General features: G+C 40.4%; 1 protein-coding gene across 1 annotated transcript in view; it reads right to left on the bottom strand.

Annotated features, from left to right (window-relative positions):
- The window catches only part of vps13b (vacuolar protein sorting 13 homolog B), a 378,602-nt gene that overhangs the window by 182,781 nt on the left and 179,083 nt on the right, over nucleotides 1–16,738 (bottom strand). The window contains 3 exon segments of the mRNA XM_088999785.1: nucleotides 3,201–3,372; nucleotides 12,615–12,818; nucleotides 15,442–15,659. Of these exon segments, the coding sequence (XP_088855911.1) occupies nucleotides 3,201–3,372; nucleotides 12,615–12,818; nucleotides 15,442–15,659 (594 nt within the window).

The following is a 16,738-nucleotide window of genomic DNA, read 5'->3' on the forward strand; positions in this document are numbered from 1 at the left end:
ACACAGTTTATCGTGGGTTGTTGCATTGAAAAACAAGACTTTCAGTTTATTTGGAGATAGTTTGTGGAAAGAAGACGCTCAAGTTGGTGTAAGTGGTTGTCAGCCAACAATGACAAGTGATATGGATGAACGTCTTTGCTCCACACAGCTGTGATCCACTTTTCAAAAGAAGGGAATTGGGTAACAGATTCGGGTTTTAAGTGGACCTGATTGATGATCATGTTTTATGGGGAACCTATCTCTCTCCAATAGGAAAAAAAAACTTGCTATTGACAACAGCCTGTCCAGGCAGCATATAAAAACCAATTCAATCTGTTACAACAGCTCGGCAGAACATAGCTAAATCTCTGTCACAGTTTTTTTTTTTTTTTTTTATGGGAACAAATAAAAGAATGTCCAGATTGCTGAGGAAAGTGTCCAACATGATGTATTTCCTCTATGAATGGAACACTCAGAGAAATCAAAGGCAAATCGCTTCAACTTTTGAAACACAATAGGCAATTAACTGGCTATTCACTAACCAAGGTATCATTTCTCTGATCCAAGATAGACGGATGTATGCTATGAGGCCTGGCCATAAAACCAAAGCTGGGTGAGCTGGGATGTTGTAATTCAATCAGCAAAAGAATGTTAAAAGGTCTGCTCCCTGAGATGACTGAAAACAGAGGGAATCATCTGCTTAATTGCTATTGTATGACCACAGTATTAATCAGCATGTGGTGTCTAGCCACATGCAATACATTCTTGTCAAGAAGATTTCTGCGCTGAGTTCCCTTTGATGCTCCGTGGCTAACTTACTCTGACATTGCCCCGTTTGAAGCCTCACCTCATTACACCAACAAATAGAAGATCCATACCTTTTGGTTGTATCAACTATGACTGAATCATTTTTGGTTTTCAGTGAATCTGGTTTGAATGTTTTTTTTTTAACTGTCAATATTACTAGTCCCTCCAACACATTGCGTTGGCAAATCAAGATGGCATATTTTCAAATCTGGAGGGCAGATGCTCAATACAGGAGGCCCTCCATTGAAGGAAAATGAAATGGTAAAATAGTCTTTCATCGCACTTCTCCACCTCTTATAATAATAATACATTTAATTTACAAGCGTCTTTCTGAACACCCAAGGACACTTTACAATACAAACAATACATAAAACAATAAAATCATGAATAAAACAATACATAATAAAACAGCAGATTAAACTAGACCATGAAAGCAAGTTTAAACAGTTGGCTTTTGAGGTGATATTTGAAAGCAGGAAGAGAGTCAATGTTACGGATGTTGGGTGGAAGTGAGTTTCTGAGTTTGGGAGCGGAGCGGCTGAAAGCTCTGCGCCCCATCGTGGTGAGACGGGCAGAGGGCATACAGAGGCGGAGGGAGGAAGAAGATCTGAGGGCCCGAGAGGGAACTGAGGTTTGAAATAGGTCAGAAAGATGGGGGAAGGGAAGGGCAAGGTTATGGATGGCTTTAAATGTAAATAGAAGTATCTTGAAATCAATACAACGTTTAACAGGGAGCCAGTGGGGCTTCAGGAGGACAGGAGTGATGTGGTGAAAGGAGGGGGTTTTAATGATGATCCGGGCTGAGGAATTTTGGACTAGTTGAATTTTTTTATGGAGAAATGTTTGATTGACCCCGAAAAGAAGTGAGTTACAATAATCAATTAATCGATATGGGAGGTGACGAGACTGTGGATAAGGATAGCAGTGGTGTGAGGGGTGAGAGATGACAGGGGCGAATTGACATTACGGATGTAGAAATATGCAGACAGGGGTTATGTTATTTATATGGGAGTGAAATAAGATAGTGTGCTATCGAGGATGACACCCAGGCTCTTGACCTGAAGGGCGGAGGACACGGTAGAACTGTCAATGGTGAGAGAGAAACTGTATGCTTTGTGAAGGGGAGATTTAGTACCGAAAAGGAGAAGTTCAGTTTTTTCGCTGTTTAGTTTGAGAAAATTATGAGAAAACCAGGATTTGATTTCTGCAAGGCAAAGTGTAAAGGGATGCAGGTGGAAGAGAGGCGTTGGGTTTACTGGAGAGCTAGAGTTGAGTGTCATCCGCGAAGCAGTGAAAGTGAAGGCCAAAATTGCGGAACATATCACCAAGGGGAAGAAGGTATGTAATAAAGAGAAGGGGCCCCAGAACAGACCCTTGGGGCACACCAGAAGACGCAGAAGAGGACTGTGAAGGGAATGAGTTAATTTGGATAAACTGTGAGCGGCCAGTGAGATAGGAGTGAAACCAGCTAAGTGGGGTGTGTGTGACGCCGAGAGTGGAAAGTCGGTTGAGCAGGGTGGGGTGAGAAATGGTGTCAGAGACTGCAGATAGATCAAGAAGGATGAGAACAGAGAGTGAACCGGTATCTGCTGCTATGAGAAGATCATTAGTGATTTTAATGAGGGCTGATTTAGTGCCGCTGTGGCGGTGACGGAAACCAGACTGGAATTGTTCGTAGAGGTTATTGTGAGTGAGGTGAGAGTGGAGCTGAGAGGCAACAGTTTTTTCGAGAATTTTTGCGATGAATGGAAGATAAGAAATTGGACATGGGTTATTGAAATCGTTGGGATCTGAGCCAAGTTTTTTTCAGAATTGGCGTTACAGCTACTGTTTTGAGTGGGACAGGAACAATTCCAGTGGATAATGAGGAGTGAATAATAGCTGAAATAAAAGGGAGGATGGAGGGTCGACAAGAATTGATGAGGATAGTAGGGAGGGGGTCCAGCTGACAGGTGGAATTCTTGGACTGGGTGATGTAGTCAGAAATTAATGAGGGATGAGTGAGTTCAGAAGAGGACAGCAGTTTATAGGGAGTAGGCATGTTGGGGCAGGGGAGGGATACAGAGAAGCAGAGGTGCTGGTGGATCTTGTCGATCTTTTCTTCAGGGATTCCGGGCGGTTCACACTGCCACCTCATTCACTGAGTGATGACACAGCATGACGAGTAAGTGGAGGTTCAGTATCTTGAGTTGAGAGACACCCACTATAACACTGATCCATGCCCTCATACATGCAGCCTTTAAACACCAGAATAAATTGAACACAGATATGACACAGCTCACTTGGATGCGTTCATTTTACTTGACAGTGCAAATAATTGGATACGGCATAAATGATGCTTTATAATCCTAAATATCGTTTCAAAGTATAAAAATATAAAAGTAATAGTGCACAAAACTGTGTGAAATACTTACCAGTCATGATGCTTGCTGGGTCAGGAGCAAACAGTTTTACAATAACCTTGGGTAACATCCACTGCATCCAAAGGCTGACTTTTCCACTCGTCCCTCCAATGCTGCTTGTTTTCTGTTCCAGGGTCACCGTGTCAGAAAAAGGACCATCATCACCTCCGGGTACAGAATCACCCTGGGCAAAGAGGAGAGGTCAAGTTGAGAAGGTGCGCTTATGTTTATTTTCAAATGTTTAACGACTGTAAGCAAATAACAATTATGATTTCCCTTGCAGGAAGGGAAAATAACACTTTTTTGTTTGGTGTTTTCAATAACACTTTTATTTGCTGAATTGTTTATGTATTTATTTTTCCGTCAGCTCCCAACACAAAGGTGGGTGAAGAATGGAGGCTCATGGCAAGGGGCTTATTTTATGCACCTATGTCTTTCTTGCAAGTAAATATGTTTTCCAAACACATATTTGCATGAGTGGAAAGTGAGAGACCTGTAAATAAACAATGTGGTAATATGAAGCTTGAGAAATGTGGGATTTTCTTTTTTTCCATAGCTTCTTCCATCGCTGCCTTGTAATGACAGATTATGTCATGGTTATTGAGCCTGGCTGTGGCTGGTGGGGGAGGTTATCAACCATCTCAATTAGAAACACCACAGCTGCTGGGATGATTACAGCGTCTTTAAGAGGATCCAGATGAGGTAACTATGTCCCCATTCCAAAGTTTGGGAAGGATAAGAGCAGAACACTAATTTGCAAATTGAATTTAATCGCACAGTTTGGAGTGGCTGACAACAAGGGCTCAGTGACAATCGTATTAAAAAATATATATGGATCGCGCTGATTTAAAAACCTATTCAACATTATAGTGTATGGAGACCACAATACACTGATGAGAAACATGTGCCCCATTAAATATATTTGCTTTTTAAGCAAGGGGGAAAGGGGTTTAGGCACGCTCTCAGAGTATAACGTTTTCAAACTGTTTAAAGACATAGAAGACAAAAGTATGATGACATGAACCACCGCTGAATGACAAAAATTGAATCGTGCCAGGAATATTGTTATTCTTATGTAAGGCATATCAGAAAACATGGCATATAATCCGTCAAAAGCATTCCCATTCAACAGGATGAACTTAAATGTTGCAAACAAATTCCATTACATTGTACAGAAGAAATACAGATTCCTTTCCACTATCTTAAGTGAAATTTGTCCCAATCCACTGCCAAAGCACCGTTCTTATATGTTTCCATGAGAAGAAAAACAGTTGTTGTATGTCAATGTGCCTATGTAAGATCGACGGGCAGCGAGTAACATGAGCCCAGCAGTAATGGTGCTCACTCCGTCTCAAAAGATATCATGTCAACTGCCATTTGGGGACTAATCATTGCTGAGCTGGAGTCAAAACATATCCCTCGGTGAGTATGCGAGTGTGGTTACGACTGTATACTATACAGTCGTAAATTATACAGTGTATAGTTTACAGTTTTACCCAGTCAATGGGATTACACTATAATGTCAAGAGCCCAAGCAGGAGCTGGCCTCTGGCACTGTGGGACTGACCACAGTGAGAAGAAGAGTCGTTATGCTGTAACATTGGACACTGAACAAGAGAAAAAAAGAACTCTGCCGTTTTTACAAGTCATTAGTGCAGCTCAAATGCCTTAAAATTAGGGCCAAATGGGAAAAAAATGTTTGTGATAAAAAATAAATCAAAAATTTTAAGATGCCTTTGAACCCCCCACCCCCACAAAATATCAATAATAATATATCAATAATAATAATAATAATAATAATAATAATAATAATAATAATAATAATAATAATAATATCACATAAACAAACAACCTACAATTTGCTTATCAAGCACATCATGCCTCTTAATTAAAATGATCAGTGTAGAAAATGTGCCTTGGAATATGTACATGTAAACCCCCAAAAAGTGAACAATATTCTAGATTAAATCCATATTAAAGATTTGAGTATGGCCCAAAGGATCACCGATAGTGTGATCCAGTGATTTTTAAAAATGTGGCCGCTGCACAAGGAATTTATGTTAAGGCACAGGTGGATCGCAACTCATTTGCCGCTTAAACCTCTACCTACTCAACATCCAAACTGAGAAATCAGAGGGAGGACACAGCCATTGGAAAAGCCTCCTCTTCCCCAACCATCAGCAGAAATCAAGTCAGCAGTGAGAAATCTGTCTGCACCCTGGCAAGGCAGCAGGCCAGTACAAAGTGTGTCCAAGAACGCTGAAGATGTGACCCGCTGAGCTGAGGGACCCCTTCCAGCATGTTTTCAACATGAGTCTGCATATGGGGAAGGTTCCAACCCTATAGAAGACATTATGTCTCATGCCAGTCCCCAAAAGCCCAAACACGACTCAGATAGAGGTCTGCAGGCCTGTGGCCCTCAACTCAGATCCCAAAAAGTTACTGTTCCCGTACATCAGACGACAGGTCCAACACACTGTGGAACCCCATCATAGCACAGTTTGGACAAAGGTCAGAATCTTAAGACGTCATCTTTACTTCTCACCTGGGCCTTCTTGTTACTCTCCCGGGCTACGGCGTTCATCAAATTCAGCTCTTAGCATGCCAGGACGTCAACAGGTTTTGCTTTACTGCCCACATTGAAATGTCAAGCTCTGACCAGTGCAGTTCGAATGAAACATTTTTATTTCAGTTTCTTCAGTTTTCTGTTCCTTTTAAAAGGTTAGTACCACTAAAGGTATATTTACTTGGCCCACTATATCAAAGAAAATAAAAACAATTCATAAGAAGTGATGTTAAGAGCTTATTGAGACATTCTCATCAGATTTTATTACACTTCGTAAATATACTTTTGTGACAGTCACTCTTCAGGGCTGGATCCGTAAGATGAAGAAATCATAGCTGTCTATTTTTTTTCAATGGCTGTATACAATGCGCACATTCAACACAAAGAGCTTGGTTGTTATTTTTATATCCTCTCTTGAAGGACGTTTTACCTCACTCTTCAAAACCAACCGATTCAAAAATGCATTTTGAATATACTGTATCCTCATTGAGATATTGTTCCACAAAATATTCAGTCGACTGTACTTTAAAGGACTTTGAAAAGTGAAAGCTTAATTCAATCCCTGCAAAAAAATTCTCTTTTCTTCGTGCGATATTTCCATATACATACCAACTAGAAGATCTCAAGCCTATATCGATATCGGATATATTGATACCATCCCGTTATAGACAAAGTCATTGAATTAAAATGACGACATAATTATACAAAAAGCAAAAGTTGGAGAAATATATACATAAAGTCTCGTTATACGAGGGTCGGATATATCGATAGTCCCGGTTATATCGATATTTTTTCGGACTCCCTTGAATATCGATATAACGAGACTTTACTGTACATACCAACTAGAAGATTGCAAGCCTTGTCACTTTCAGGCAGTTTTGTGACCATTGTGTTAATAGACAAAGTCATTGAATGAATAAAATGACGACATAAATATACAAAAAGCAAAAGTTGAATTATATATATATATATATATATATATATATATATATATATATACATTTCATGTATAAGCTCTCAAGGTATATGCATGCACACACACTTAAAATTACCCTTTGTCGACTCATCAAGGTGATAAAGCAAACATAAGGTGAGGTGGGTTTCTTCACATTCCTAAACTGCCAAGAAGGGGCCCCAAATAAACACACACATCCTCTTAGTCCCACACCTTCGAAAGAAGTATACAGTTCAATGTTGGGGCCTCCAAGCAATACATGGACTGAGGATCCAAGTTTATTTTTTCGGCAGAGTTTGTCTTTGCTCATTAGAAAGGCCCAAACACTGGCAGACAACTGCAGGCTGTGAAGTGTCAGAGAATGAATGTGTGAAAGACAGAAGGTCCGAGGGTAGAGTGCAGGCTAATATCCATGAAAGTTATTGAAATGCACCTTTTCTAAGTGCAAGAGGACATCACTAAATTAAATTGAAAATATCAGAAAAAAAAAACAAGATACTAAAATAATAATTAAAAAAACACTAGACCCTGAACGGGAATCATGTGTTTGGATATGAAGATGATATGTATTGAGCAGGTCAGGTGGTAATGAGTTCCAGAGAAGGGTAGTAAAGTGACTGAATGCTCTGCTCCCAAGGCAGTTGAGGCGGTCCTGCGGCACATTGGAGTAGAGATGAGGATGTGAATCTGAGTTTCTAAGATGTGGTGGATATTTGTCAATCACTGAACAGGTATGGGAGCGAGAGCGCTGAAATTATACTTGAAAGTAAGCAGAATAATTCTGAAATATATTTGACATTTAACTGGCAGCCGGTGGAGGAGCTCTTAGATGTGGTGAAGGGATAGGGGGCGGGGGTCTTGTTATGACTCAGCTGAATTCTGAACCAGTGGGAATTTATGGAGGGATTTGTGAGTGATGAAATCTTAATAATTATCGACATGACAGTGATTTTTTTTATTGGGAATAAGAAATAGCTTGTGATATTCGCTATATGAGGCTGAAATGATAAAGTGCTGTCTAGCTAGACACTTAAAATGGGTTGAAAAAAGCATGTATGTACTGAATTACGATCTGAGTTTAGTGAGATAGTCTGTGAGATGAGAGTTTGCTGCAGACTGAAAACCAGGTGTCAACCGCATGCATCGCCGTGCAAGTGGATGTATTTGTAAAAGATGGAAATGAAGATACGGGATGAAGAGGAAGGTCAGCTGTTGGTTGTGGGTGTGGCTTGGAGTTGAATAGTGTGAAATGAATGAACCGAGGGCAACTAGAAAGATAAGATTTAAAACAGTCTGAGTAGAGGTGGGAGATACCAGTGGAGATTAGAGCGTTGAAGAGGACAACGTAGGATTTGTTGTCAAATATAGTGACTGGTATTAAATCTGACTCGATCTTGTGGAAGTGGTAATGAAAAAAAAAAAAAAAAAAAAAAGAAAGGGATGAGTCAAACAGATTCTTGTGGGTGAGGTGAAAAAAGCAAATAAAATACATAGTAGCAGAATATAACAAATATATTCATGGCTATTTTTTTATCTGATTCCGTGCATTATAGAAACTACTTTATTGGCCTTGGAATGTAACTCTCTACATAGACATGCTAAATGAGCAAATTTGGGACCTTGATTACTTCATGACAAGCACATATATTGTAATAGGTGGGTGGAGGGCAGCGCTTTGCTGTTGGCAGAATGCGATGCAGGGTGGGTGTGGCGCAGTCGCACTTTTGCACCATGAGTGACTTTGTGAAATGGAAGATTACTGTTCTGTGGTCAGGGATTATTCAATTCCTGTGAAAATTTGAAAAATGAAATATGGAAAATAGGACTCTTAGGTTTATTCTGGAGTATTGAGAAAATGATTTGATCCACACTAAGTTAGAAATCCAACTAGATTTAAGTACATGAATTCAATTGAAATGTATTATTATTTCTGGTTACAGGATAGCATGAAAAATGTTATTTACTCAATTACTTCATTGGTAGTGGGGATAGCTAATAGTTGGTATGTACTGTGGTGTGACCATAAAAAAAACACCTCAGAGGAGGTCATGGGGTGTGTTTCTTGTGGAGAGTGTGCTGCCACTATTGCTGAGACTTATCAAAACAGCTCCTACATTCTTGCTTAATCATCAACCTTCCACACGACTAAACACTTCTACCAGTGTTTGTACTTAAGTAAACAGTTACAAGTGGGTTGTCAGGGGACTCTAAGGCTGTTGTAGACACATACAGACGCACGCACACACACACGCACGCACACACACACACAAAGTGATTCCCGGACTAACTAAACTGTTGCTTTGCCACTGGTTCCACAAATGATGCAAGGATAAACAAAAGTGGATGGCTGTAAAATTAACACAGAAACAGAGGCACATAGGCATATGGTATGAAAATACCATGAATACTGACCACTTTATTGCCTCTCCAATGTCAAAACGTTGTTTCTGTGATCCCGAAGGACCACACATTTCTGACAAGTCCAATGTGGTCAATGAGGAGTCATTAAATCACTGGCTCATTTCCAAATCTTAACAATACAAACACTCATCGTGGCCCTAATTTTGGATGGGATTTTGGTTTGGATTTGCCTTGATTAGTCTCATAGTGGAGAAATTTACATTTCACAGCAGCAAAGTGATGAAAGGAATGAAAGTAGAAAGGCAGCCACTCTCGCAGCGCCGTCTTGAAGTCAAAAGAACAAAAAAAAATTAATGGAGACACTTTTCACCTACTCACCAGAAAAATGAATAAATAAAATAAATCACACAATGCACCCGGTTTACAAGTTTACAGATACATTATGAAACTGCCAAAGCACAGTTCTTATATGGTATATGTGAAAAGTCCAGACGGTCAGTGTTACTGTCGCTTTCTACACATCGAATTGTGTGAATCATCTCTGTGACCATCAACCAAAACTGTACACCAAGGCAGACAAAACATCTATTTTGTCATCGCCATCGTATATATATATATATATATATATATATATATATATATATATATATATATATATATATATATATATATATATATATATATAAAGCCTATGACTCAATGCCACACATGGATCACTGCATGCTTGGAGTTGTATAAGGTCAACAGGATCCTGAGAGCCTTTGTTGCAAACTCAATGTGGATGTGGAAAACCACACTTGAAGCCAAAGGCAAGCCACTAACGCAAGTGTCCATCAAATGTGGCATATACCAAGGTGATGCACTCTCACCACTACTGTTCTGCATAGGACTGAACCCCCTCAGCCAAATAATCGCCAAGACAGGCTTTGGATACCGCCTCAGAAATGGAGCTCCAATCAGTCACCTCCTCTACATGGATGACATAAAGCTGTATTCTAAGAGCGATAGGGACTCCCTGATCCACACAACTGATCCACACAACCAGGATCTACAGCAGTGACATCGGGATGGAGAAATATAGTCGGATGGTGACTAAGAGGGGCAAGGTAGTCCACACTGAAGGGGTCTCACTCCCTGAAGGAACAATAGCAGACATTGAAAACAGCTACAAGTACATCGGATGAACTTAATACAACTATTACGCGAAAGTTTTGGAGAGACATGCGTCAAGGAGTTTCGCCGGCCATACCACCACCCAGTAATATTACTAAAGAGGAAGCAAGAGCCATGATAACACTATCAAAAAACAAAGACATCACAATACTCCCAGCAGACATCACAATACTCCCAGCAGACAAAGGCAAAACAACAGTGATTATGGACACAGAAAAATACGAAAAACAGATGTAGCAGTTATTACAGGACGACACCCATGAAATATTAAAGAAAGACCCAACAGAAGAAAAGAAAAACAAACTTAAAGCACTACTCAAACCCCTATTAAACGAAAATAAAATAAACAAACAGTCATATAACCACCTGTTACCCACAGCAAACATCATCCCCAGGATTTACGGCGCGCCAAAAACACACAAACCAGATACACCTCTCCGCCCCATAGTAGACAGCATAGGATCAGTCACCTACAACCTATCAAAAGCACTATCAGATATAATAAAACCATTACTGGGACCAACACTGCGAGAACTCAAAGCAGCTAGCTACAGAACTCGCCATCATAAAAATACAGAAAGACGAAATGTTCATATCACATGACGTCATCTCACTTTTCACCAAAATACCCACCAAAGCCACCATTCAGATAGTACAGGACAGACTAAAAGCAGACAGGACACTCAAAAAAACAACAAAAACAAATCTAACAGCACATGACATAACCCAGCTACTCCAGTTCATTGCCACATCCACATATTTCCAATTCAGAAACAACATATACAGACAAAAAGAAGGGTTCGCCATGGGGGACAGATAAAGGGCAAAGAAAAGCCGTTGTCGTGGATGTAGCGGTCCCGAGTGTCGGAAACATCAGAAAGAAGGAACATGAGAAACTCGAGAAATACCAAGGGCTCAGAGAGGAGCTGGAGAGAGCCTGGAAGGTAAAGGTGACAGTCGTGCCTGTGGTGGTCGGAGCACTTGGGGCAGTGACCCCCAAACTCGACGAGTGGTTGCAACATATCCCGGGAACAGCATCGGATATCTCGGTCCAGAAAAGCGCAGTGCTGGGAACAGCACGGATACTGCGCAGAACCCTCAAGCTTCCTGGCCTCTGGTAGAGGACCCGAGCTGAAATGGGGGACAGACACCACCCATGGGGGGTGAGATGAGGATATATATATATATATATATATATATATATATATATATATATATACAGTAAAGTCTCGTTATATCGATATCGGATATATCGATAGTCCCGGTTATATCAATACTATTTCTATGCACGCACGGAGAAAATTACATGTAAACAGGGTCGGATATATCGATAGTCCCGGTTATATCGATATTTTTTCGGACTCCCTTGAATATCGATATAACGAGACTTTACCGTATATATATATATATATATATATATATATATATATATATATATATATAGTCGATGTTTGTTCTCTTAATCCCTAGTTGCATGGACTTTTGGCATTCTTTCTCTTAAACAATCATATTCAAATCTGGTTTATATTCTGTTGTTTCCACTGGAAACAGGGCATTGTCTGAATGTTAGCTGCAGTGGTTACTGACTTGGGTCAGCTTGCGCCTTATTTGACCGAAGATCGACTTCTGAGGCGACAAATCTCCCGCAATCGAACATATGCGCACGTGCAAGCGTATAAACACACACACGCAACACGTGGGTGCCCAACCATGCACACGTGCTCAAATGCACCGTATCACACACGCATTTCCTCATCTCAACCCTTGTGGTTACTTGAGACCAGTCCGCTGTCTCCCGGTTGATCACGATTGACTTATTGAGCACCTTTAAATCAAAGGTAATATGCTTAGCGCTGTAATTTGCGCATGTGCGATGATTCAGTTGTCATTTGACCGGCTATCAAATAACGGGATTGATGAATGGCTGACATCGTAAGCTCTGCTGTCCAGAGAGCTGTTTATTGAACATCAGTACCATCGCGGAGGCATTCTTGACGCGTGTAACGTGAAAGCCCGGGAGCTGCATTGAACCAGCCCAAGAGCCACATGCGGCTCAAGAGTCGCGGGTTGGCCAATTCCTCACCGTACATGCTTTACAAGGATAGCTTAATGACCCGGGGACAATAAAATAACAAGGCCGCCTTGAAAATGTAGACCTTTGTCAAAAACTCACCTGAACATTATCTTGTTTTAAACAAATCAATAAAACATCCTTGTAATTTTTGTCTGGAGCAATAAATATTCAAGTAGTACAGGGCCCTAACAATAACTAATGGGACTGTCCAATTGGCCTTCTACAGGCGCCTTACAAGCACATACTTAGTGAATAGAACAAAAACACTTAGGACCACTCTAAGTGCATAAAACCAACCTCAGTAGGGGATCCCACATCTGCAGAAGGGCTATAGGTGCTTGTATCAGGCAGAGCTGTGCCAGCACTGCTGTGAACCGAAGAGGATGGCGCAGCACCTGCGGGGGGCTCTGGGATACTGGCAGACTGACGCAAAATACCATGCTTCTGGAGACGAGCCCATGTCGACGTCCAGCTGAGAAGGAGCTTGTACAACAGCTGCACCTGAAGAGGGACCAAAGACAAAATTGTTTCAAAAGAATATGAATCAAATACAGTAAAAACAGACAGAGCCGAGCTGTCCAAAAAAGCATCATCTGCTGCCTAATAGTGATCTGCATATCGAAGTAGGTCCATCAACTTCATGTTTCAAAAATCAGTTTGTTCCCCACCCTGAAGCCTGTACATTTAACCCACAAAAATCCCACAGACTACTGTGTGACCACAACAACAACGCCAACATGCTTTCAATTTGGACCGTAGTTCCTGTTGGGTGAATGAAAAGACACACATAACAAAACATATCTTAGCCTTTGAAAGAAAATTTAACTATACAGTAATTTGGCCAAAGTTTGGCTATAACAACTGCTTTAGGGAGGTTGAAGTTATTATCACTGACAGTTTGGTAGTTGCGCGACACTAAATCTCATTTCAGCTTGAAGAGTAAAGAGATGAGTAGCCAGATAATTGACCACAATCTATTGTCAACCCTGATTAATTTTGCATTGGATTTGCCTTTATTAGTCTCGCAATGGAGACATTTATGCTTATGCTGCAGCCTTTTCTCGGATTTGAAACTTTCAAACTGCATTGAAATAAGTCATTCTTTTGAGTCGGCGATCATTTGAAAGGCACCACACGCGAAGGTTACAATACAATTTTTTTGTTGCCTTTATCTGTAACATCCCTAATCCCAGAGATTTACCCACAAAGGAAACTTATGTTGTCTCATCAATTTCCCCATAAAAAGAACTCACCACAGTCAGGAAAAACTGAAAGCTTGGCGTCAGAGTGTTAAGAGCAATTTATCATGTGCTCACTTGAGGCCCAAACTTTTAACAACAACAAAGCCAAAAACATGAGTGGAAAACATGACAGGGGAAAGCAGGGGGACGTGATGTGATGCGTTCAGTTATTCATGCATTCAACTGAGACTTATTTAGACAAGAGGGAGCTCTAAAAAAAAAGCGACACTCTTTCACCATGATCTCAGTTGTGGATTTTAAATGATTCGTCTCCGAAGCCAACCAAATGCCTCGAGGACTCCGCCCTATCCCCACTACCGCTGGTCCTTCAAAAGTAGAAGGTGCACAGACATATTAGAACACACAAAATAACTTTAAACACAATTTCATTTCTGTCAGCTGCTCTTGCGCCCACACACGCGAGCCTGTTAGCACATACAATAGAGGTTTTTTTTTCTATAAATAAATGGAAATGAGCGCAATTCATCTCAGCTGGGTTATTTCAAACATGTCTAGGAAGACCTGCGAATGTGTGTCCAGCAGCCATGCAGGGACAGAGCCAACAGCTGTCAGCCATACCCAAGCAGGCAGACTGTACCTTAGGCAGCCGAGCCTTCGCACAGTGCACCCTTCTCAGAGTGTGAAGTCAGTCAATTAAAGCAAACACTAAGGAGGAGAGTGACGGAGCTCGAGAAGGACTGCCACGGCCAATCAATGACATTTATTCCGACTAGTCTTGACTCTAATCCCTATTGCTAGCAAGAACATATTAGCACCTGACATGATCCAATTCACGGATGTCTTCGTGTTTTCTTCAGAAGTCGTCACTATCTTTATTTGCCATCTCCATACACGCGCACGTGAAACTCCATTTGAGCTATCACAACAATGGACACCATAAACACAAACCGTTAATGGCATACACTGGTGCAAAGACTAACACAATCAAGGAGCAGTTCAGGGTGTCGGTGTATTGCTCAAGGACACTAAAGCCATGGGATGTTGGCGGTGGACGGTCTTTAAGGGGGGTGACAATAGAGTGAGTGGCAAACAATGACCTTAAATGGGAGTCAACTAAAAAAATGACTTGACAGTTTTATGTTTGATGTGCCGCCGATAGTCTGAAGAAAACATTCTGATGAATATGATTTATGGAATATGAACTAAACAGCAAAATACACCTGTGCTTGTCCACCTCGGGGGGCAGGGATTACATTAACTCATTCACTGCCAAACGATGTGAAAAAATATGACCACTCCAGTGGCAGGGTTTTTGGCATTTTCACTGAAATTGCAGGACCCACAGAATATTGCGTTTTACGACTACATAAACATTCAATGCAGCATAAGAAACTTAGACTCTCTTCTTTAATTAAAAAAAAAAGTTAATTCCCAAGTTGTATGGGTCTGGCTTGAAATGGAGGGGGGCTGTACAAAAGACAAATGAAGCCCCCTCATAGGAGGGAAAAAAAACTTTCAGAGGTCTGACCAGCACTTTCTTGGCACCACCCAGCAAGAAAAAACAAAATCTGAACAAATTTGGGAATGGCGCTCCGTATCATGCTTTTCAATTCACAAATAAATCTGGGAACGGCCACAAATGACTTCATTGCTGTCAAAAATGTTTGACTTCTTTCTTTCTTTCCTCCTTTCTGAACTTTGCTGCTGTGAAATGTAAATTTCTCCACTGTGAGACGAATAAAGATACATCCGATACATCCAAAATTAACATCACAGTTTTTCAGGGACCCCTTTAAAGGCAACATTTGAAATTTGCATCATATCAAATTAGCGAATAGCAAAACTAGAAACATAAACATTAAAATAAAGCTTCGCTGGGCTGGATGTATGCACATTATAGTGAAACGGCATTTATGACTCACCTGAGGATTGGAGCACTTGACTTGAATGGGCTGCAGATCAACATGGAGACAGACAACAAAGGAGTGTCTTCCTTCTGAACAGTTTGCCGATTTATGTGACGTGACTGCCAAAGTGGAGGTACACCCAATTGGTGTGAGGAGGCTCAAGCTGCGCTGCTGCCCCAGCAGAGTGTACACACTAAAATGACTCAGGCTAATTGTCCATGGAAAAGCATCTCCTGGTTGGGTGCATAAATCAAGCAAGGCAGGAAAAATGAACATTTGTACAGAAACACAGTAGATAACCAGATGAAATGTGTTTTTGGAGTAGCATAAGTTTGCAGAGAGATTCAAGTGTATTGGAATGCTTGTAGCGTTGTTATGAATGTGACTTTTGGTTGTAGATTTAACTAGCGATTTAGGCTCCCACAAACAATTATTTTACTGGTCGCTTAATCACCAGTAGTAGTCACAATTAGTAATTAATTATATTAACCATTGGTGAAAAGGACGCTTTGATCCTCTCCTCTTTCATCTATAACTGCTTCATACAACAAAGAGGATGCAGAAAGTGCTTACGATTGAATGACTGTCTATGTCTTTTGTGTTGTGTCACATTATTGTTATTTTTATTTTGCTGTTGTTGTTTTGACTTCAAGATGGCGCCGCAAGAGTGTCTGCCTTTACAGCAGCTCCTACAGTTTGTTTTTCTACTCATTATTTTCCTATCATAAATTTGCTGCTGTTAATTAGAATTTCTCCAATGTGAAACAAATACATGTTATATGATAATCATCATCATCAGCCCACAACTTTCTTTAGTACGTATGGCCAAGTTTATAATAAAGACAGATAAGATACAATCCAATACAATGCTGCACATATTGATTTATATAGCGCTTTATCAACAGCTGAAACTGTAAAAAAGCGCTTAACACAAAGATAGTATAAAGCACCATGGAGTGAAACCAAGATCAACTCTGAATCAGGCTGAGTCAAATACAAAAGATAATAGTTCATTCAACTTGTATTAAATTGAGGAGCTTCAAATGAATGTGATCATGTGGCATTAGAATTTTTAGCTGTAAATGTTGATTGTATTTTAAAATGCAGAGCTGTACTAATACAATTAAACTCTATAAAATAAATACATTGAAACGTATGTCATTCTTCTTGGTCACCAACTCATGTATCGGTTTTTAATTTTGTTTTGATACAACCTACACTACCAGCCAATCCTACTGAGAGAAGGTCCTTGTGTGCATTAAACCCATTTGTCCAATAATGATGATCCTGATAATATTTGTAAAAAGTCATG

The sequence above is a fragment of the Hippocampus bargibanti genome, linkage group LG06 (assembly GCF_051943395.1).
Source record: "Hippocampus bargibanti isolate YZ-2025 linkage group LG06, ASM5194339v1, whole genome shotgun sequence".
Taxonomy (NCBI): Eukaryota; Metazoa; Chordata; class Actinopteri; order Syngnathiformes; family Syngnathidae; genus Hippocampus; species Hippocampus bargibanti.